This window comes from Oryctolagus cuniculus, chromosome X (assembly GCF_051225735.1).
Source record: "Oryctolagus cuniculus isolate XC-2025 breed Fujian yellow rabbit chromosome X, ASM5122573v1, whole genome shotgun sequence".
Lineage (NCBI taxonomy): Eukaryota > Metazoa > Chordata > Mammalia > Lagomorpha > Leporidae > Oryctolagus > Oryctolagus cuniculus.
Genome location: NC_142888.1, coordinates 113,129,245 through 113,146,855, shown reverse-complemented (window position 1 = coordinate 113,146,855; position 17,611 = coordinate 113,129,245). Strand labels below are relative to the sequence as shown.

At 40.4% G+C, this 17,611-nt stretch overlaps 1 protein-coding gene across 1 annotated transcript; it reads left to right on the top strand.

Annotated features, from left to right (window-relative positions):
- Positions 1 to 876: 876 nt before the first annotated feature.
- Positions 877 to 15,796, top strand: LOC100350357 (cancer/testis antigen 55). The gene is made up of 6 exons (XM_089323949.1): positions 877 to 1,125; positions 1,579 to 1,628; positions 3,171 to 3,380; positions 9,555 to 9,699; positions 12,774 to 12,886; positions 15,139 to 15,796. Exons 1-6 carry the CDS (start codon positions 1,041 to 1,043, stop codon positions 15,328 to 15,330), a joined length of 795 nt encoding a protein of 264 aa, XP_089180075.1. The 5' UTR covers positions 877 to 1,040; the 3' UTR covers positions 15,331 to 15,796.
- Positions 15,797 to 17,611: the final 1,815 nt, after the last annotated feature.

Genomic DNA, 17,611 nt, shown 5'->3' with positions numbered 1-17,611 from the left:
CCGGGACTAGAACCCGGTGTGCTGGTGCCGCAAGGCGGAGGATTAGCCTAGTGAGCCGCAGCGCTGGCCATAAATGTGGTTTTTAGTGAGGTGACCCTAACCTCTCTATTGTGAAATGCCCCGACTCCTTCCCCTGCATTTTGTCACGCCTTGTCCTGATGTATTTTTTCCGCAGAATTTGTCACCTTCCATATGTTCTGTATTTATTCCTGTTTAGTTTTATTCTCTCCCTATTTCTCCTCTCAAGGAAATTACCTCCACAGGGCCAATATTGTTTCTTTTGTATTTACTGATTAATTCCAAACACAAATTCTGTTACGTGCTTCAGCGTCAGTACCAAACAAGTATCTATTGAAGGAATAAATGCTAAGGCGCAACATGGGACGAGTCATTGGCTCGAATGATATGGCAAGGTTAAATAAATGGTGGCAATGGTTATCAAATAATGTTATGATGATTTATTGACGGAGAAATAGGATAAAAGACAGAGACTTGGCATCCTTAAAACATTACATAAACACGGGATCTCAAAACACACACACACACACACACACACACACACCCTGCATACGGGTATAGAAATGGTGGCTGGCTGGAGCTCTCACTGCCCACACGGGGGTCAGGGGGTGGGATTTGGTGGATATTAAGGCACAGGCCGTATCCCTGAGACCTTTTTTAACGGCGCCTTCGTTGTGGATGGGAGGAGCCACGGTGTTCCCACTCACTGTTTCCTATTGGCCCCAGAGGCCCAGTTACTGGTCGCTTCACTCCCATTGGCTGTACGGCAGCAGAGTCCAATCCCACAAAAGCTCGCACTGAGTGATGGGAGCAGGAGTACTAGAAAGTTCCTCGGGTGTCTGTATTGGCATACCTGGCTCTCCAGAGGGACTATTACTAGAATTTGGGTTCTAGTTCTCAGAGGCTGGGGGAGAAAAGTTGGAGGCACATTCCTGAGGCTACTGTGATCCAAGGGAGGGAGGAGGCTTCGTGGTAGTCCGTCAGCTTCGTGTAGTGCCCAGGTCCGTGCTGAAGACGAGACCATGCTCAAGATTCTGAGACGTGTAGTAATCTGCTTCCATCGCAAGAGCCAGGAACCCACCCAGGGGCAGCCAGGGTCCCTGCAAGGTACCTCTCTGTGTGCCCCATGATTCCCTCCCAAGAAACCTCCCCGTGATGGCTCTCTCAAACCTGCTCCAGGAGCACAGATGAGGGAGTGGGCACGTGCAGGGGCGGCTCAATACTGTGCGTGTGCGTGTGCGTGTGTGTGTGTGTGTGTGTGTATCTGGGGTGTCCCAGATGGACGGCAGCTATGCTGGCCAGCACTCAAGGCTCCAGTCTCTTCCTCCAAAGTGGAAACAGGCTGACACAGAAAGCCCTAGGGTGCAGCGCTCCTGCCTTTCCCTCTGTCTCCTGCCTTTCCCTCCGTCTTCTGCCTTTCTCTTTTTCCAGAAGTGAAACTCCCTCAATTGTGAGTATTGTGTCTCTCATAGGTGAGTATTTGGAGCCAAATGGACAAGTCATGTATCTGGTCCCCTAGGAAGGCAGGAGACACATTTACTTTGCTCACTTTGTATCCAGAGTATCCCAAAGTCCAGCATCAAGTGGGCACTCAGAGAAGAATTGTGAAGGTGTGAATTTTGTTGGGAGGAGTCCAGTTAGATGTGAGAAGGTTGCGGGGGGGGGGGGGTTCAGATCGCATCCCTATTCTGAATTGCATTTATTCTGTTTGAGCCAAGTACTTGGGTGTGCCCTGCACTGGGCAAAGGCAACTGTGGCAGGCAGATCATGAATACAAAAACTCCAGTGACAGAAGTCCTAGCATTACCATGTCGATTTTATGGTGGGTCAGCTATGAGGGGGCATGCAGCTATCCTGTGGCCCAGAAGATTCATACCAACATTCTGGTCCCTCAGCCATTTGCTACCAATAGTCTCCCACCTGTGAAGGCACTGCCATACACAAGAGAAAATTCGCATGCCTTCAGGAGGGTGATATGAAAGAGACTTCTCTTGCGTCAGCAGTATTATCTCTGCAGGAGCCTGCCTTTCTGGTGCTGGCATGTCCCTGTCGCTTCTCTGCTATCAGAGTTGGAACTCCCAGCAAAGGTGGCATATTCTTAGCAAAGTTTGTCAGAAAGCACCATTTTTCCTACCTTTTAATGTAAATCTCTCACTTCAGTGCCTTTTATTAGCTGTATTTTTGCCAACAGGGACGCATGATAGAGTCTGACAAATTTTCCTATGCCTGAGGGGCAGTTGTCTCCTCCAGCCTTCCTTTTTGTTTTTGTGGTATAGCAAACAAATTTAACCTGTTTTTCTTGTCGTTGATTTTTTAAAATTTTCTTGGTTTCTTTTTTGTTTGCTTCTGTATGTTTTCATAATCTATTCTTATCAAGATTTTTCCCAAGCCATTCTGTCAAGTCACCACATTTTCTAGGTAGGCAGCTGAGGCATTACGTTTCACAGGTCAGATTATGCAGGCAGAGTGCCTGGGGTCAGATTCCAAACAAAACATTATGTACCAGCTTTGCTTGTTTACAACAAATAAACAGACTCCACTTGACTCAGCTGCCCTTTTGAGGTAGACTTAGATGCCCAATATCTTGGTGATATGTTCAAGAATTTCCAAATGCCACTACACATTATATTGATGAACATGAAGTTGTATAATCATAGCAGTCATTTCAAGACTTTGCACATGCAGGTATGCTAACAACATTGACACTGTAACCTGTATAAAATACACACAGTTCTAAGCAGTAGATTTTTATGTGTCAGTTAATGTTCACAACAGAAAGTAGGCAGAAATTATCTACATCTGGCCTCATGCTGGCAGATGAAAACAGGTGGTTTAAGAAATGTGTTCCAGGTTACAAGGATGGTCAGTGATTGAAACCTTGTCAGTCTACTTTGTGGTTCAGTGCTCTTAATTATGGCCTTCTACTACCTGTGTGGTGAGGACACTGTTCTGTAGAGAGAAATAGTGAAGCCAGCCTTGGAAGCTGGGCACTCTGTTTCCAGAATCCTGCAAGGTAATCATTATTCTTTACTATCTCTGTCATCTGTATCTCAAGCCAGTTTATTCTGTTTCTGGAAGTAGGTGATTGTTTATCTTATTTTCCCCTGGCAGGACTTTTAATGTAGTGGGTATTTGCTTTTGAAATTAATCAGTATAACCAGTTCTTTACCTACCCCATAGGTGACACCAGATTGAATACTGTCCAGGGATCTGTGACCAGTCTCTGTGGTGATTGTGGCTTGATTAATGAGTCCATCCATTTCAGTACTGATGTGACTGGCAATGTGCCTCTGAGAGTTGGACAGAAGGTTGCTGCTGTTGTTGAAGAAGATGAAATATCTCGTAGATTGAAAGCCATCAATGTAAGATTTGGATGAGTTTGGGGACAACCTCTCATCCTGGCAAGATTTCAATCGTTTTTTGGTTTTTTTTTGTTTTTTTTTTTTTTTTTTTTTTTTGTCTATAAAACCAACTTCTCTAATGTGGCTTTACAATGGATGTGGAGAAGAATTTGAAGCCCTGATCCTCTGAAGCTGCAGGATTTTCTGTTCTAATATTTGTAGTGATTTCTGTTTTTGAAAAATAAGAAAATTGTTTATTCTTCTAACATTTAAGCAATATGGTTAACAATGATAATTATAGTACTCAACACCATCCTATATCTTCCCCTTATTATATAGAAAAATCATTTTCTTTTAAAAATATATGTTATTACTTTTCCATAAGTGTTTTTTAAAGATTTTATTTATTTATTTGAGAGTTGAGTTACAGACAGAGAGAGGGGTCTTCCATCCACTGGTTCACTCCCCAAATGGTCACAATGGCAGGAGCTGGGAGACTACAAAGCCAGGAGTCCAGAGCTTCTTCCAGGTCTCCCATGCAGGTGCAAGGGCCCAAGGACTTGGGCCATCTTCCACTGTGTTCCCAGGCCATAACAGAGAGCTGGTTGGAAGAAGAGCATCTGGGACTCGAGCCAGCACCTTTATAGGAAGTTGGTGCTGCAGGTGGAGGCTTTAGCCCACTTACACCACAGCGCTGGTCCCCAAAAATGATTTCATGTAGTATGTATTTTACAGAAATAAAATTACTATCTCAAAATATGTAAATTTTAAACTTGTCAAAAACAGCTTTATTGAGATGTAACATATATCATAAACTCCATTTTAAGAGTAAAACTCGGTGAGTTTTCAAAAATCTGGAGTCATAGAGCTGGTGTTGTGGCACCGTGTGTTAAGCTGCTGTCTGTAAAGCAGGCTTCCCATAAGAGCACCTGTTTGAGTCCTGGCTGCTCAACTTCAGATCCAGCTTCCTGCTAATGCACCTGGGAAAGCAGTAGAAGATGGCTCAAGTGCTTGGGCCCCTGCACCCATGTGGCAGACCTAGATGGAATTCCAGACTCCTGGCTATGTCCTGAACTGTCCCCAGCCATTATGACCATTTGGAAAGTGAACTGGAGGATGGAAGATTGATTTCTACTCTCCCTCCAAGCTTTCTCCCCTCCTTTTCTTCTCTTCCCCCTCCCCTTCCCCTCCTCTTCTCCCCTTCCCTCCTCTTCTTCCCCACCCATCCCCCTCCTCCCCCCTTCTCCCTTTTCCCTTCCCATTCTTACTCCTTCCCTTTCTCCTACTTCCTCTGTAACTATACCTTTCAAATAAATAAATAAACCTTTTAAAAGAAGGGTTTGAGTCATGTAACCATCACTACTGTCCAGATATTTAACGTTCCAATGGGTATTGTCAAATCACTCATTACCTATATTGTCTTTTTAGTTTATTTTTTATTTTATCTGTATAAAATACCTCTAATCCTGTTTCTTGGCCACACTCATGCAGGAAGAGTATCTTATTTTTTTCTAAGATTTATTTATTCATTTAAAAATAAGAACCACAAAGAAGGAGAGGCAGACGCAAAGAGAGAAAGAGAAGTTAAAGCCAGGAGCTTTATCTGGGTCTCCCATGTGGGTGTAGGGGCCCAAGCACTTGGGCCATCTTATGCTGCTTTCCCAGGCCATAACAGAGAGCTGGATTGGAAGTGGAGCAGCCAAGACTGGAACAGGTGCCCATATGGCATGCAGGTGCTGCAGGCAGCAGCTTTACCAGCTATGATACAGTGCCGGCCCCATCTACATTGTATTAATTGACACTGTGAGCAGTGGGCTGTGAGACTGCCAGTTTGTCAGTATCAGAAAGATGGAATATGATCAACGTGAAATATTTGCCAATTGTAGAAGGGTGAAACAATCTTTTAATTTTTTTGGAATTTCTTGAAGTGTTAATGATACCACAGAAAATTTATTTTCTTAGAAGTATCTATCAGCAACATTATAGCTATTTGTGTCAGGAAAACTAAAGCTTTGAAAATTAATATATGAAGGTTTTGCAGTTTTCAAATGAATATATGAAGGTTTTTCAGGTTTTTTTTTTCACTTTGTTTTATGGTGTTCAATTTTTCTATTCTGTGAATATCTCTGTCTTGTCCATGTAGCATTAGAGTTATTCCATGTAGCATTAGAGTTATTCCAATTCACATTTCACACAAATATTCACTTGGCTTTTCCTATGAAAATACTTATTTCTTTACATCGAATTTTTCAGTGGCCCTCGAATGGATTGAAGTGTGCAGACTGAGAGAAGGACCATAATTTGTTCTGCTAATGAATGCATAGTTGTCCCTTCCCACCAAATTGATAAGCCTTTTGGCCCTTGCAGTATTGAAATATCCTTCTATTGTACAGTTCATCCTTTCAAGGCTTTCAATCTCTCTGCACTCTGTACAGTGTAGTGGTGTTCAAGGGGAGGTGTTTTGATAGAGACTTGGGGGCAGGTTCAGTCTGCAGGGTGGGTGTGAACTTAGTGTGGAGTCAGGTAGAGGTCAGAGTGTGCTAGGGATCACCCACTTGGTTACTGAGAGTAGTGCTGGTGGATGGACAGAGGTGAGCCTGGTGCTTTCTCCTTACATGAGAAGGAAAGGGGAGGGGGATAACCATGAGATTCCTATTGACAGCCAGAAATATATTAGTTGATATACAGGAAAAGCAATGATCCAAACAATTTTTAACAACATGGAAAATAATTTGCAACTCAATGGCACATTTTTATCAGAAACCTTGAATAAGAATTCTGTCCCTCATGCTCAGGCTGACTTACCTCAAACGGTAGAGTTAGAAACATACCAGGGGATTCCAATTCAATCCCATCAAGGTGGCACATACCAATGCCATCTCACTAGTCCCAGTGATCAATTTGTGTTCACAATTGATCATAATGATAGGACTAAGAACCAAAGGGATCACATAAACAAGAATAGTGTCTGCAAATACTAGCTGATAGAATAAAAAAGGGAGAGAATGATCCAACATGGGAAGTGAGATACACAGCAGACACATAGAATGGCAGAAGTCCTAAACAGCACTCTGGCCTCAGAATCAGCCCTTAAGGCATGCAGATCCGGCTGAAAAGCCCATGAGAGTATTTCAGGCATGGAAAGCCAAGACACTCTGGGGAAAAAAAAAACCTAAATGAAAGATCTCTGCGAGTGAGATCCCAGTGGAAAGAACAGGTCATCAAAGAAGGAGGTACCTTTCTCTGAAGGGAGGAGAGAACTTCCACTTTGACCATGGCCTTGTCTAAAAATTATCAGAGTCAGTGAACTCAGGGGGCTTCCATAGCCTTGGCAGCTCATGACTAGAGCCTAGGGTGATTACTGAGGCCATAAACAAGAGTGTCAATTTGTTAAGTCAACAACAGGAGTCACTGTGCACTTACTCCTCATGTAGGATCTTTGTCCTTAGTGTGCTGTACATTGAGATTTAATGCTATAACTAGTACTCAAACAGTATTTTTCACTTTATGTTTCTGTGTGGGAGCAAACTGTTGAAATCTTTACTTAATGTATGCTAAGCTGATGTTCTGTATATAAAGAGCATCGAAAATGAATCTTGATGTGAATGGAAGGGGAGAGGGAGAGGGAAAGGGGAGGGTTGCGGGTGGGAGGGACGTTATGGGGGGCAAGCCATTGTAATCCATAAGCTGTACTTTGGAAATTTATATTCATTAAATAAAAGTTAAAAAAAAAAGAATTCTGTCCCTATAGGTTTATCCTGCAGAAATATATCAGGCACATAGGAACTTCAGTTAGGATACAAAGTAAATATCGAAAAATGTGGAATTAGGCCAAGAAGTTATGGAAATCCTCACTCTTTGGGATACCATTTTTCCCTTTCAATAATCTGTTGTTTTATAAGAATTTTTGTGACTAGTATGTGTATTTTAATATTATACACAGTATTAAATTCTGCTTTTAGAATAAGGCACACATGTTTGTACACAGGCAAAAAGCAACATCTGGAGTAAGGTAAATACCAAAAGGTAGCCAAAGATTGTCTCTAGCTAATGGAATTATGGATTATGAGGAATCATGTTCTGTTTTGTCCTTATTTGTTTTTTCCTCTTCTTGCATAGTTAACATATATTTTTGTGATTAAAAATTTTAGATAAGTTTGATGGGTTTTGTCTCCACCTTATAACTGATTGTCAAGTTTTTTCTTCCCCAAAATTGTGCTTAAAAACCCCCGGACCACCAGCCCCTTCAGGCTTTGCCTCTCTTAGAGCCCCCCTCCTGGCCACTCTGGCTGAAGGTCTTTGACTCTAGTAAATCTTGCTTTTAAATCTCAAAAAATTAGATAAAGTATATTGTATGTCCAAAAAACAAAGGTATTTGTACGTCTCTCTAGGATACACTCATAGATATATTAAGCCCCAATTTGACTTCGTTATTTAGATCTAGTCTCGATTTGAGATTAGTTTTATGAGTTCATCTTGTGATTCTGTGTTCTGTACCTTGAATGTTATGCTTTTCCTCCCTGTTCCTCTGTCTTGTGCTTCTTTCATCTTTGTTTCTCTGCTCCTGCCCCATCCCCATTTATCAGCTAAAATCTTTCTCTTTTTTCACAACCCAGCTCAAATTTCACTTCCTCCAAGAAATGCCTCTGTTTCTTCCAATTCTGAAACTTTCCCTCTGGAGAATCCTTGAAACCAATTTTTTTTTCTTTTGAACTTTTATTTAATATATAAATTTCGAAGTACAACTTTTGAATTATAGCAGCCTCTCCCCCCATAACCTTCTTCCCACCCGCAACCATCCCATCTCCCACTCCCTCTTCCATCCCATTCTTCATCATGATTCGTTTTCAATTATCTTTATATACAGAAGATCAACTTAGTATATACTAAGTAAAGATTTCAACAGTTTGCACCCACAAAGACACACAAAGTATAGAGAACTGTTTGAGTAGTAGTTTTACCATTAATTCTCATAGTACAACACATTAAGGGCAGAGGTCCTACATGGGGAGCAGGTGCACAGTGACTCCTGTTGTTGATTTAACAATTCACACTATTATTTATGACATCAGTAATCACCCGAGGCTCTTGCCATGAGCTGCCAAGGTTATGGAAGCCTCTTGAGTTCGCCAACTCCGATCTTAATTAGACAAGGCCATATTCAAAGTGGAAGTTCTCTCCTCCCTTCAGAGAAAGGTACCTCCTTCTTTGATGGCCCCTTCTTTCTGCTGGGATCTCACTCACAAAGATCTTTCATTTAGGTTTTTTTTTTTCTTTTTTCTTTTCTTTTCTTTTTTTTTTTTTTTTTTTTTTTTTTTTTTTTTTTTTTTTTTTTTGCCAGAGTCTCTTGGCTTTCCATGCCTGCGAAACTCTCATGGGCTTTTTAGCCAGATTCGAATGCCTTAAGGGCTGATTCTGAAGCCAGAGTGCTGTTTAGGACATCTGCCATTCTATGAGTCTGCTGTGTATCCCGCTTCCCATGTTGGATTGTTCTCTCTTTTCAATTATATCAGTTAGTATTTGCAGACACTAGATCTTGTTTATGTGATCCCTTTGACTCTTAATCCTATCATTATGATCAATTATGAACTGAAACTGATCACTTTGACTAGTGAGATGGCATTGGTACATGCCACCTTTATGGGATTGAATTGGAATCCCCTGGCACATTTATAACTCTACCATTAGGGGTAAGTCTGAGTGAGCATATGCCGAACTGTTTATCTCTTCTCTCTCTTATTCCCACTCTTATATTGAACAGGGATCACTTTTCAGTTAAATTTAAACACCTAAGATTAATTGTGTGTTAATTAAAGAGTTCAACCAATTTTTAAACTTTTTAATATCTCCTATCAGAATTTGCTTAGAACTAGTTACTTTTCCCTTTTACCTTCCCCCCTTTAAATTGTGAACTCATAGAGGGCATGGACAGGGTACTTGCCATAATTTAATCTACCTCTATGAATACATTACACTGCAGCATGCAATTAACATTTTGGATGCATTTTGACTATATAATCAATGGTATTATTTTCAGCACCGTCTCGTATCTGTGATCTATTTGGCATGTGATATATATTCACTACTGTTGAGGATGATTGTCTAAAATATGTCTTAAAGAATGATCTTTCCACATCTAAGCTATTAGTCTTAAATGTTTGTTATATTTGAAGTAATTGTTTCTTTTTATCACAGGTGGATGCAATCTCTGGTAATTTAATTGGCTCTGGACTGTTACCTCCCAGAATTAGAGTTTTAATTGCCTGTGTCACCTCTGTAAAGAAAAATGGTTTCTGTGTTAATAAAAAAACTTACTGCTCCCTAGACATTGTTTCTGAAGGTAAGAGTTCCATTTTTAGAATAATGCAATATTTATTTTTTTAAGGATTTCAACACTAGAACAAATTGTAGCACATGCTTGGTTGTAGTCTGTGGCTCCTAAAAAATTGAGGAGGACCCTTGGATATGAAAATAATATATGATAGGAGGACAATTAGGTGGTATTTATAATAGTTCCTGATATCAATTGTTATGTGTGAATGCAGTCAGTAATGTTTACATGTGTCTTTGATTCATATAAGTATTTAATTACTAATCAATAAAAAAATCCCACAGTTATAGAAGATAATATTTTCAACCAAAACAGATAGTTCAAAAGGGAAGTTTAGGGGTAATTTTGTGACTTAGGGTGTGTGTGTATCAGATACCCGCTGTTGAATCGTTTTTATGGTAAACTCCTTAATTAATTAATTAATTAATTTTTAAAAACTTATTTATTTATTTTAAAGACAGAGTTACAGAGGGGGGGAGACAGAAAGAAATTTAGAGACAGAAAGAGAGAGATCTTCCACCCACCCACTGGTTCACTTTCCAAATGGCTGTAACAGCCTGGGTTGGTCCAGGCCAAAGCCAGGAGCCAGGAACTTCTGCCATGTCTCCCATGTGATGGAAGAGCCCAGGAACATGGGCCATCTTCTGCTTTCCTATGCACATTAGCAGAGAGCTGGATCAGAAGTGGAGCAAGTGGGGCTTGAATTAGCATCTATATGGGATGCCGGCATTGCAGGTGGTAGCTTAACCCACTATGCCACAATGCCAGCCCCCAATTGGTGAATTCCATGGGTAACTGGCAGCTATGTTCTAAGAGTTGGGCTCTAACCAACACTATATTTTGTGGGTGCTTTGTGAGCCTAACACAGCTATCAAGTGCCTCAGGTACAAAAATGTCAAAATAGGATTCCCACTTGAGCTTTGTTTTAAGACATTCACTTTGTTTTGTTGAGAAAAGATTATGTGGGAAAAGGATGGATTTAGGAAAGTGGTTAGGAAGACACTGCACAGGTTATGGGGAGTTGGAGGAAGTGATAGAAGCACAGGCTTGGAGGAAGCATTTGATATTTGATATAAGCTGATGTTTGAGATGAAAGTGTTGGCTACTGGATTGGACCTTCAGTTTGAAGGAAGGGGTAATTAATTTAATATGTCTTTTCTTCTCAGTTTTATTGCTGTATGATTGAAAAAATATTGTATATTTAGTGTAAACAACCTGATTTTTTGATATTTTTAACTATTGTGAAATAATTACCACAATCAAATTGATTAATATATCCACCTTCTCCCATAGTTACCATTTTATTTTTTGTGGTGAGAAAGACATGAGATCTACTGTCTCAGCAAATTTGAATTATACAGCATGTCACTATTTACTAGAGTTACCTTGTGTCTCCAATATTAATTCATTTTATAACTGAAGGTTTGTATTCTTGGACCAATAACTCTTGTTTTCTCCCCCACACTGCCTACGTTCTGGTAACTACAATTCTGAGGGCTTATTGAGATCCTCAGGGGATTGCACAGTGGTTCCCACCATATGTCTGATAGTGATAGCCCTCATCTTTTGCTCTGCTCTTAATAGAATCAATACATCTCAGGTAGAAGTTTCTCAACCATTTTCAGTGGACTGAGCTTGAGACCTCAAAAGCTGGGAGAGTTTGTTTCTCATACTACTCTCCTTTCTCCTGCAAGGAACCAGAGAATTCACTCTCCATACTGAGCAGTGTTTGTATGGGGGATGGGATGATGCAGACAAGATGAAACCCTCTTGTCTCTGGTTTTTTTCTTCCAGTTGTTGCCATAGGTTCTCAAGTAGAATCCTGAGGTCTTTTGGAGATATTTTCCTTCACAGATAGCTGTCCAATTGCTGACCTTTGTTGTGGGAAGGAAGGTTTGGCATCTTACTAATGTCACTCTATTCCTACCAATAACTTCAACGTTTTTGGTTTGAGTAATGGTAAGGATGGAGTTGTCAATTTGAGATGTGCAAGATAAGAGCAAAATTTAGTGAATGAGAAGAATAGCAGTGACTCAGCTTTGGACTTGTTAAATTTGCCTGGTCATTTGGATAATGGAATCTGAGCTTGGTAATAACTGAATATATCTATGTTTTGGAGTCATCAACCCATAGATATTATATAAAGTCATATAAATATGTATATATATATAAATACATGTATGTATACATAGAAACACACATGTGTATGTGTGTGGAAAGAGAAAGAGAGAGAGAGAAATGAAAGACAGAGAAAAGGCATCTTCTGTCATTCTACAGTGCTGGATCATAGGGTAAACAAATGTTTGACTTTGTACACATTATCCGATTAATAGAGTGGTTGTGCCAATTTACACTCCCACCTGCATTGTTTGAGATTTCCAGTTGCTTTGGATTCCTGCCCTGATATGTTTGTATCTTCTGACTCACTTTTAACACACTGTAAAATTGTATTTGAAACTCTTTGTTTATAAAGGTCAAATGTAATATATGTATTTAAGAGTTCATCAGCTGACCAAAATACCTAGGAGAAATTGATTCATTCTTACAGTAGCAATATTTGCTGGTGTTACTGATCTTAATAGGAGTCAAAATTTATTTGGTGAATACTATCTACCTGGCTTTATTCTGTGAGTTTCACACATATTGAATAATAGTTATAGCACATCTATGTCATGAAGACTACTGTTGTACTTCTCATTTCATTTACAAAGAATATGAGACACAGATTTAGCAACTTGATAAGTTTGCAAACTAAGTGCCAGTATCAGTATTTGAATGGAGGCAGTGGGTTCACATTTATGCTCTTACCTATATTCTTGACTTCTTCTCTAGAAGGAGCTGTGACTGCAACCAATTGTTTAATAAATCTGCTCAAATAAAATTGTCAGTACAGGAGAGTCGATGTCTTCCGCACGATAATCTTCTTTTCCAATGGAAAGATTTACATGTGTCCATTTAAACACATATAAAATTTACTTTATATTAAGTATAAGCATTTTAGCAATTTTACAGACAAAACTTGTGAATTTAACAAGACCTCTATAAGAGATAATGTAACTCAAAATTTTCTGTGGCTCTTGTAGGTTTTGTGCCTTATAAAGGTGACTGGCTAGAAGTTGAGTATTCCATCCAACCAGGCTCCTCCAAAATCAGGGCACACTCAGCAAAGCCTGTGAATTATAAGCATGTGGATGAGGTAATTTGTTTCCATATTTCATTTCATTTCATATTCATTTCTGCCAGTCCTTCATTTAGTGATAATTTTAAAGGTTTATTTCATTTATTTGAAAGTCAGAGTGACAGAGGTGGGGGGAGACACACACAGGGAGATAGGGAGAAAGGGGTAAGGGAGAGGGAGAGGGAGAGAGAGAGAGAAAGGCAGAGAAAGAGAGTGGGGGGAGAATCTGCCATCTTCTGATTCACTCCCCAAATGGCCACAAATGGCTGAGATCGGGACAGACAGAAGTCAGTAGCCAGGACTTCCATCTGGGTCTCTCACGTGGATGGCAGTAACTCAAGTTCTTGGGCCATCATCTACTGCCTTCTGAGGTTTGCCTTAGCAGGAAGCTGAATTGGAAGCAGAGCAGCCAGGTCTCTTACCAGTGCTCTGATATGGAATGGCAAGGCAGTAGCTTAATCCACTGCACCACAACACCAGGCTGTAATGATAATTTTTGTTCCCCAAAATCTCTTGGGTGTTCTGGGAAATATATAAGATAGGAGAAAGTACATTTCTTATCAAAGAGGGGCTTACTACTGAACTGCCAATATATCTAAAAGGAGATAAACTTTAAAAATTCAGTTTATCTGAGAGGCAGAGAGAGTAGGAGTGAAAGCATCCAAGAGAGAGAAGTATCCTATCTGCTAGTTTACTCCCCCAATGCCTGTAACAGCTGAGGCTGAGTCTTGTCTGGACTGTAACTGGCCTAGGGCCTGAGCCAGGGAATGGGAATATAATCCAGATCTTTCATGTGGGTAGTAGGAATTCAATTACTTGAGTTGTTGCCTTACTTCCCAGAGTGTGCATTGGTAGGAAGTTGAGTCAGGAGCTCAGGCATTCCAATGTGGGACAGACTTTTTTTAAATTTATTTTTCACTTGAGAGGCAGAGTTGGAGAGAGAGACAGAGATACAGAGATACAGAGAAATCTTCCATAGGCTGGTTCACTCCCGAAATGGTTGCAACAACTGTGGCTATCCCAGGCCAAAGCCAGGAGACAGGAGTATCTTCCAGGTCTCCCACGTGGGTGCAGTGGCCCAAGCACTTGGGTTATCCTCTGCTGCTTTCCCAGGCACATTAGCAGAGAGCTGGATTGGAAGTGGAGCAGCTGGGACTCAAACCGGTGCCCATATGGGATGCCAGTGCTTCAGGCAGTGGCTTTAACTTGCTGAGCCACAGCATCGGCTCTGGGACACAAGCAAATTCAACAACCTTAGCTAAATTCCTATTCCTGGAACTAGGAATTAGAAAATAATGTAGAACACATATTACTTAAGTTCTAAATTATGTAGTTTTTTGAGGGTTAGAAAATGTTACTAGCGGGGAGAGTGCTGTGGTGTAGCGAATAAAGCCTCCGCCTGCAGTGCTGGCATCCCATATGGGCGCCGGTTCTAGTCCAGTCTGTTCCACTTCTGATCCAGCTTCTTTACTATGACCTGGGAAAGCAGTAGAAGATGGCCCAAGCCCTTGGGCCCCTGTACCCACATGGGAAACCTGGAAGAAGCTCCTGGCTCCTGGCTTCAGATCAGCACAGCTCTGGCCATTGCAGCCAACTGGGGAGTGAACCAGCGGATGGAAGACCTCTCTCTCTCTCTACCTCTCTACCTCTCCTTCTCTCTGTGTGTAACTATGACGTTCAAATACATAAATAAATCTTTAAAAAGAAACAAAAGAAAACGTTACTAGGATATTCTGAAAATAACAGTAAGAAAAACAATTTGTATGCTAGACAATTGTTGGGAAAAATGAATGGAAGTGGTTGTGGTGTTTAAGAGTTCATCAGTAAAAAGTATGATCTGAGTGATGGAGTCTGAAATTGAGAAGGAAATTCTATTTTAACAAATTTCAGAGAAAATAATGAGCGTAAAATTTGACAGAAGGAACAGGGAAAAATGATAGTCTTCTTATCACCACATCCCTTTCTCATTCAAACTTTCACTCTCTCAGCATTGACTTATGGAGGCTATTAACACCATAATATGTACAGCAAGTTTCTCACTGGAGACCAAGGCTCCCGCCCCACAGATTGTGATTTAATAGGTGTGAGGTAGTGTGTGGCATAGATGTGTTTACAAAGCACTCTGGGTGTTCACCATGTGGCAGCCAAGTTTGGAATCACTGGTGGGCATGGAGTGGCCTGCAGGTTACATACAGCCAGAGGGAAGATGTGCAGAGTAGGTTATTGTGCATGATGCTTTCACATAATCATTTCATCACTTGCCTCTACAGGTCTGCATTACTAGTTTAAATGGAAGAAATGGTGTGATAGAGTATACTATCTTTTTCAACTTGGATTCTCTGACACTTCCTGATGGATATGTGCCTCACATCTATGATGTCATCAATGTGATCATGATAGAGAGCACTCAGCCATGCTATAATTGGAGGGCAGTTTCTATCATCCCAGTGCAAATGGTGTAATAGCATCACCTTTTTATTCTCTGTTAATCCATTCTTCTAGGAGCGGGAAAGGGCCTTATTTAGTTGAAACACTCAATTTAGTAATCCTAAATAGTATTTAAATACGACTGTTATGTAAATACAATTAAGAAACTGGCTAGTTCACTTGGAACCATAAACCCACTTTAGGGAAGTGTATTGACAATTCAAAAGCATGTCAAAGCTTGCTAGATACTGTAACAAAGGAGTTCCATCATCTATACAATTGACAAAATAGTTAGGTATATTTTTCTATGTCCCTTCTTCACAAAGGCAGGACATTTTGGGTCTGTTTAGTCATTGATGCATCACAGAGCACTTTGAATGGTGCTTGTCAGGCACTAGGGGCAGATTAAATGACATTAAATTCAGTGAATGTGTGGTCTGGCCAAAAATGATGTTTTGCTGTGGTTAACTCATCATCTGTTTTGTAGGAATAAAATTGTTAAGCAACTCATTAAGACTTCAGTTGATTTTGTTTACCAAAATTATCCATACCCCCTGGATTTGGTTGCATGCAAGCCCCAAGGTGGCTGAAGATCTACATTGTTCGAGAGGTGCAGCCCAGCATCACAGATGAATCAGGAAGCAAACCCAGAGCCAATAGAAGGAAGGAGAAGCTACTTACTCTTGGGCAATTATGGTATTAAAAAAATCTCACTAGTATACACTCCATGAAAAGTTGTCCTTCTTTCTTCAGAAACAGTTCATTTAACCAGGTAACTCACTTAGGAGAAGAGGTGTGTTCAGACCTATTGGGAATCACTGGATAGTGTCTCTGAGATCACCTCCAGTCTTAGGATGTAGCAGGAACTCCCTAGCCTGTGAATAAACAAAGTTTCATTCAGTTTGATTTAGAGGTCTTGTGGGGCTTCCCAACCATTCAGTGGTTAATTCTCCAGTTAAATGGAACATAGTAGGAGTGAATGTCCTATAGGATACATAGGCTTTTACTCGTGAGTTCACCTCACAATTACTTATTGATTGACGTTTATGTACTGAACACCGTTCTAGGCATCGAAAATATAGCCTCAGGGCCGGTGTTGTGGCGTGTCGGGTAAAACCGCTACCTGCAGTGCAGCATCCCATATGGGTGCCAGTTCGAGTCCCGGTTGCTCCACTTCCAATCCAGCTCTCTGCTACGGCCTGGGAAAGCAGAAGAAGATGTCTCAAGTTCTTGGGCCCCTGCACCCACTTGGGAGACCCAGAAGAAGGTCCTGGCTCCTGGCTTCGTATCAGCTCAGCTCTGGCCATTGCATCCAACTGGGGAGCGAGCCATTGAATGGAAGACCTCTCTCTCTCCCTGGTTCTACCTCTCTCTGTAACTCTTTCAAATAAATAAAATACATCTTTTTTTAAAAGAAGAAAATATAGCCTGAAAGCAAAAGGACAAAATTCTGGGTCCTCATGTAACTGCCTTCTGATAATGGTTCCTTGGTTTCTTTCCCCAGGAAGCAGGAATTCCTGGGTTATAAAGGCAAAAGTGGAAGCTATGACAGCTCAGGCCCCCTATAGAAGATGTCATTCTAAATCAGCCAGCTCAGTTCATTTAGGGATAAACGCAATGAAGAGAAGGAAATAAGATAATGCTGCTGAGCAAGGGTTGCTGACTATGGCCAAATCTGCCCTGCTGTCCAAAAACTGTCTTTAAAAATGAAGTTCTTACATACTTGGAACCTGATTAGGACCCAATACATTGTTTCTGCTGTTCTTATCATGATTATGTTACTATTGTTATTAATAGAAGTATTTTGAAATGTTTTATTATGATGGTGGTTTTATCTACTAATTCTTGTATTTCTAATGGTGCTGCTTGGCCATTTCACTGCTGTATGAGATGCATAGTAGTTTATATGTCTTTCTTATGGATATGTTTTGTGAGTATATATGCCCCCTCTGTCATGTTTAATGTGCAGTTATTTGATTTGTTTCAAACTTTTAAAATGCTATTCCATTAGCCATTTCTCCAAAGATTCCTAATCGTTACCTTTCAATATTTAAATAGTATTAAAATACAGATAGTATAAAATTTACCACTTTAATCATTTTAAGTGTACAGTTCAGTGGCATTAAATGTTTAATAATTTTGCACAATCATCACAACCATCCATATCCAGAACCATTTACATCTTATAAAACTGATACTCCATGCCTATTAAGCAATTACCCCCAGCTCCTGGCACTGACAACTGCCATCCTAGTTTCTGTCTCTATGATTTTGATTACTTTTAGCATCTCATATAAATGGAGTCATATGATTTGT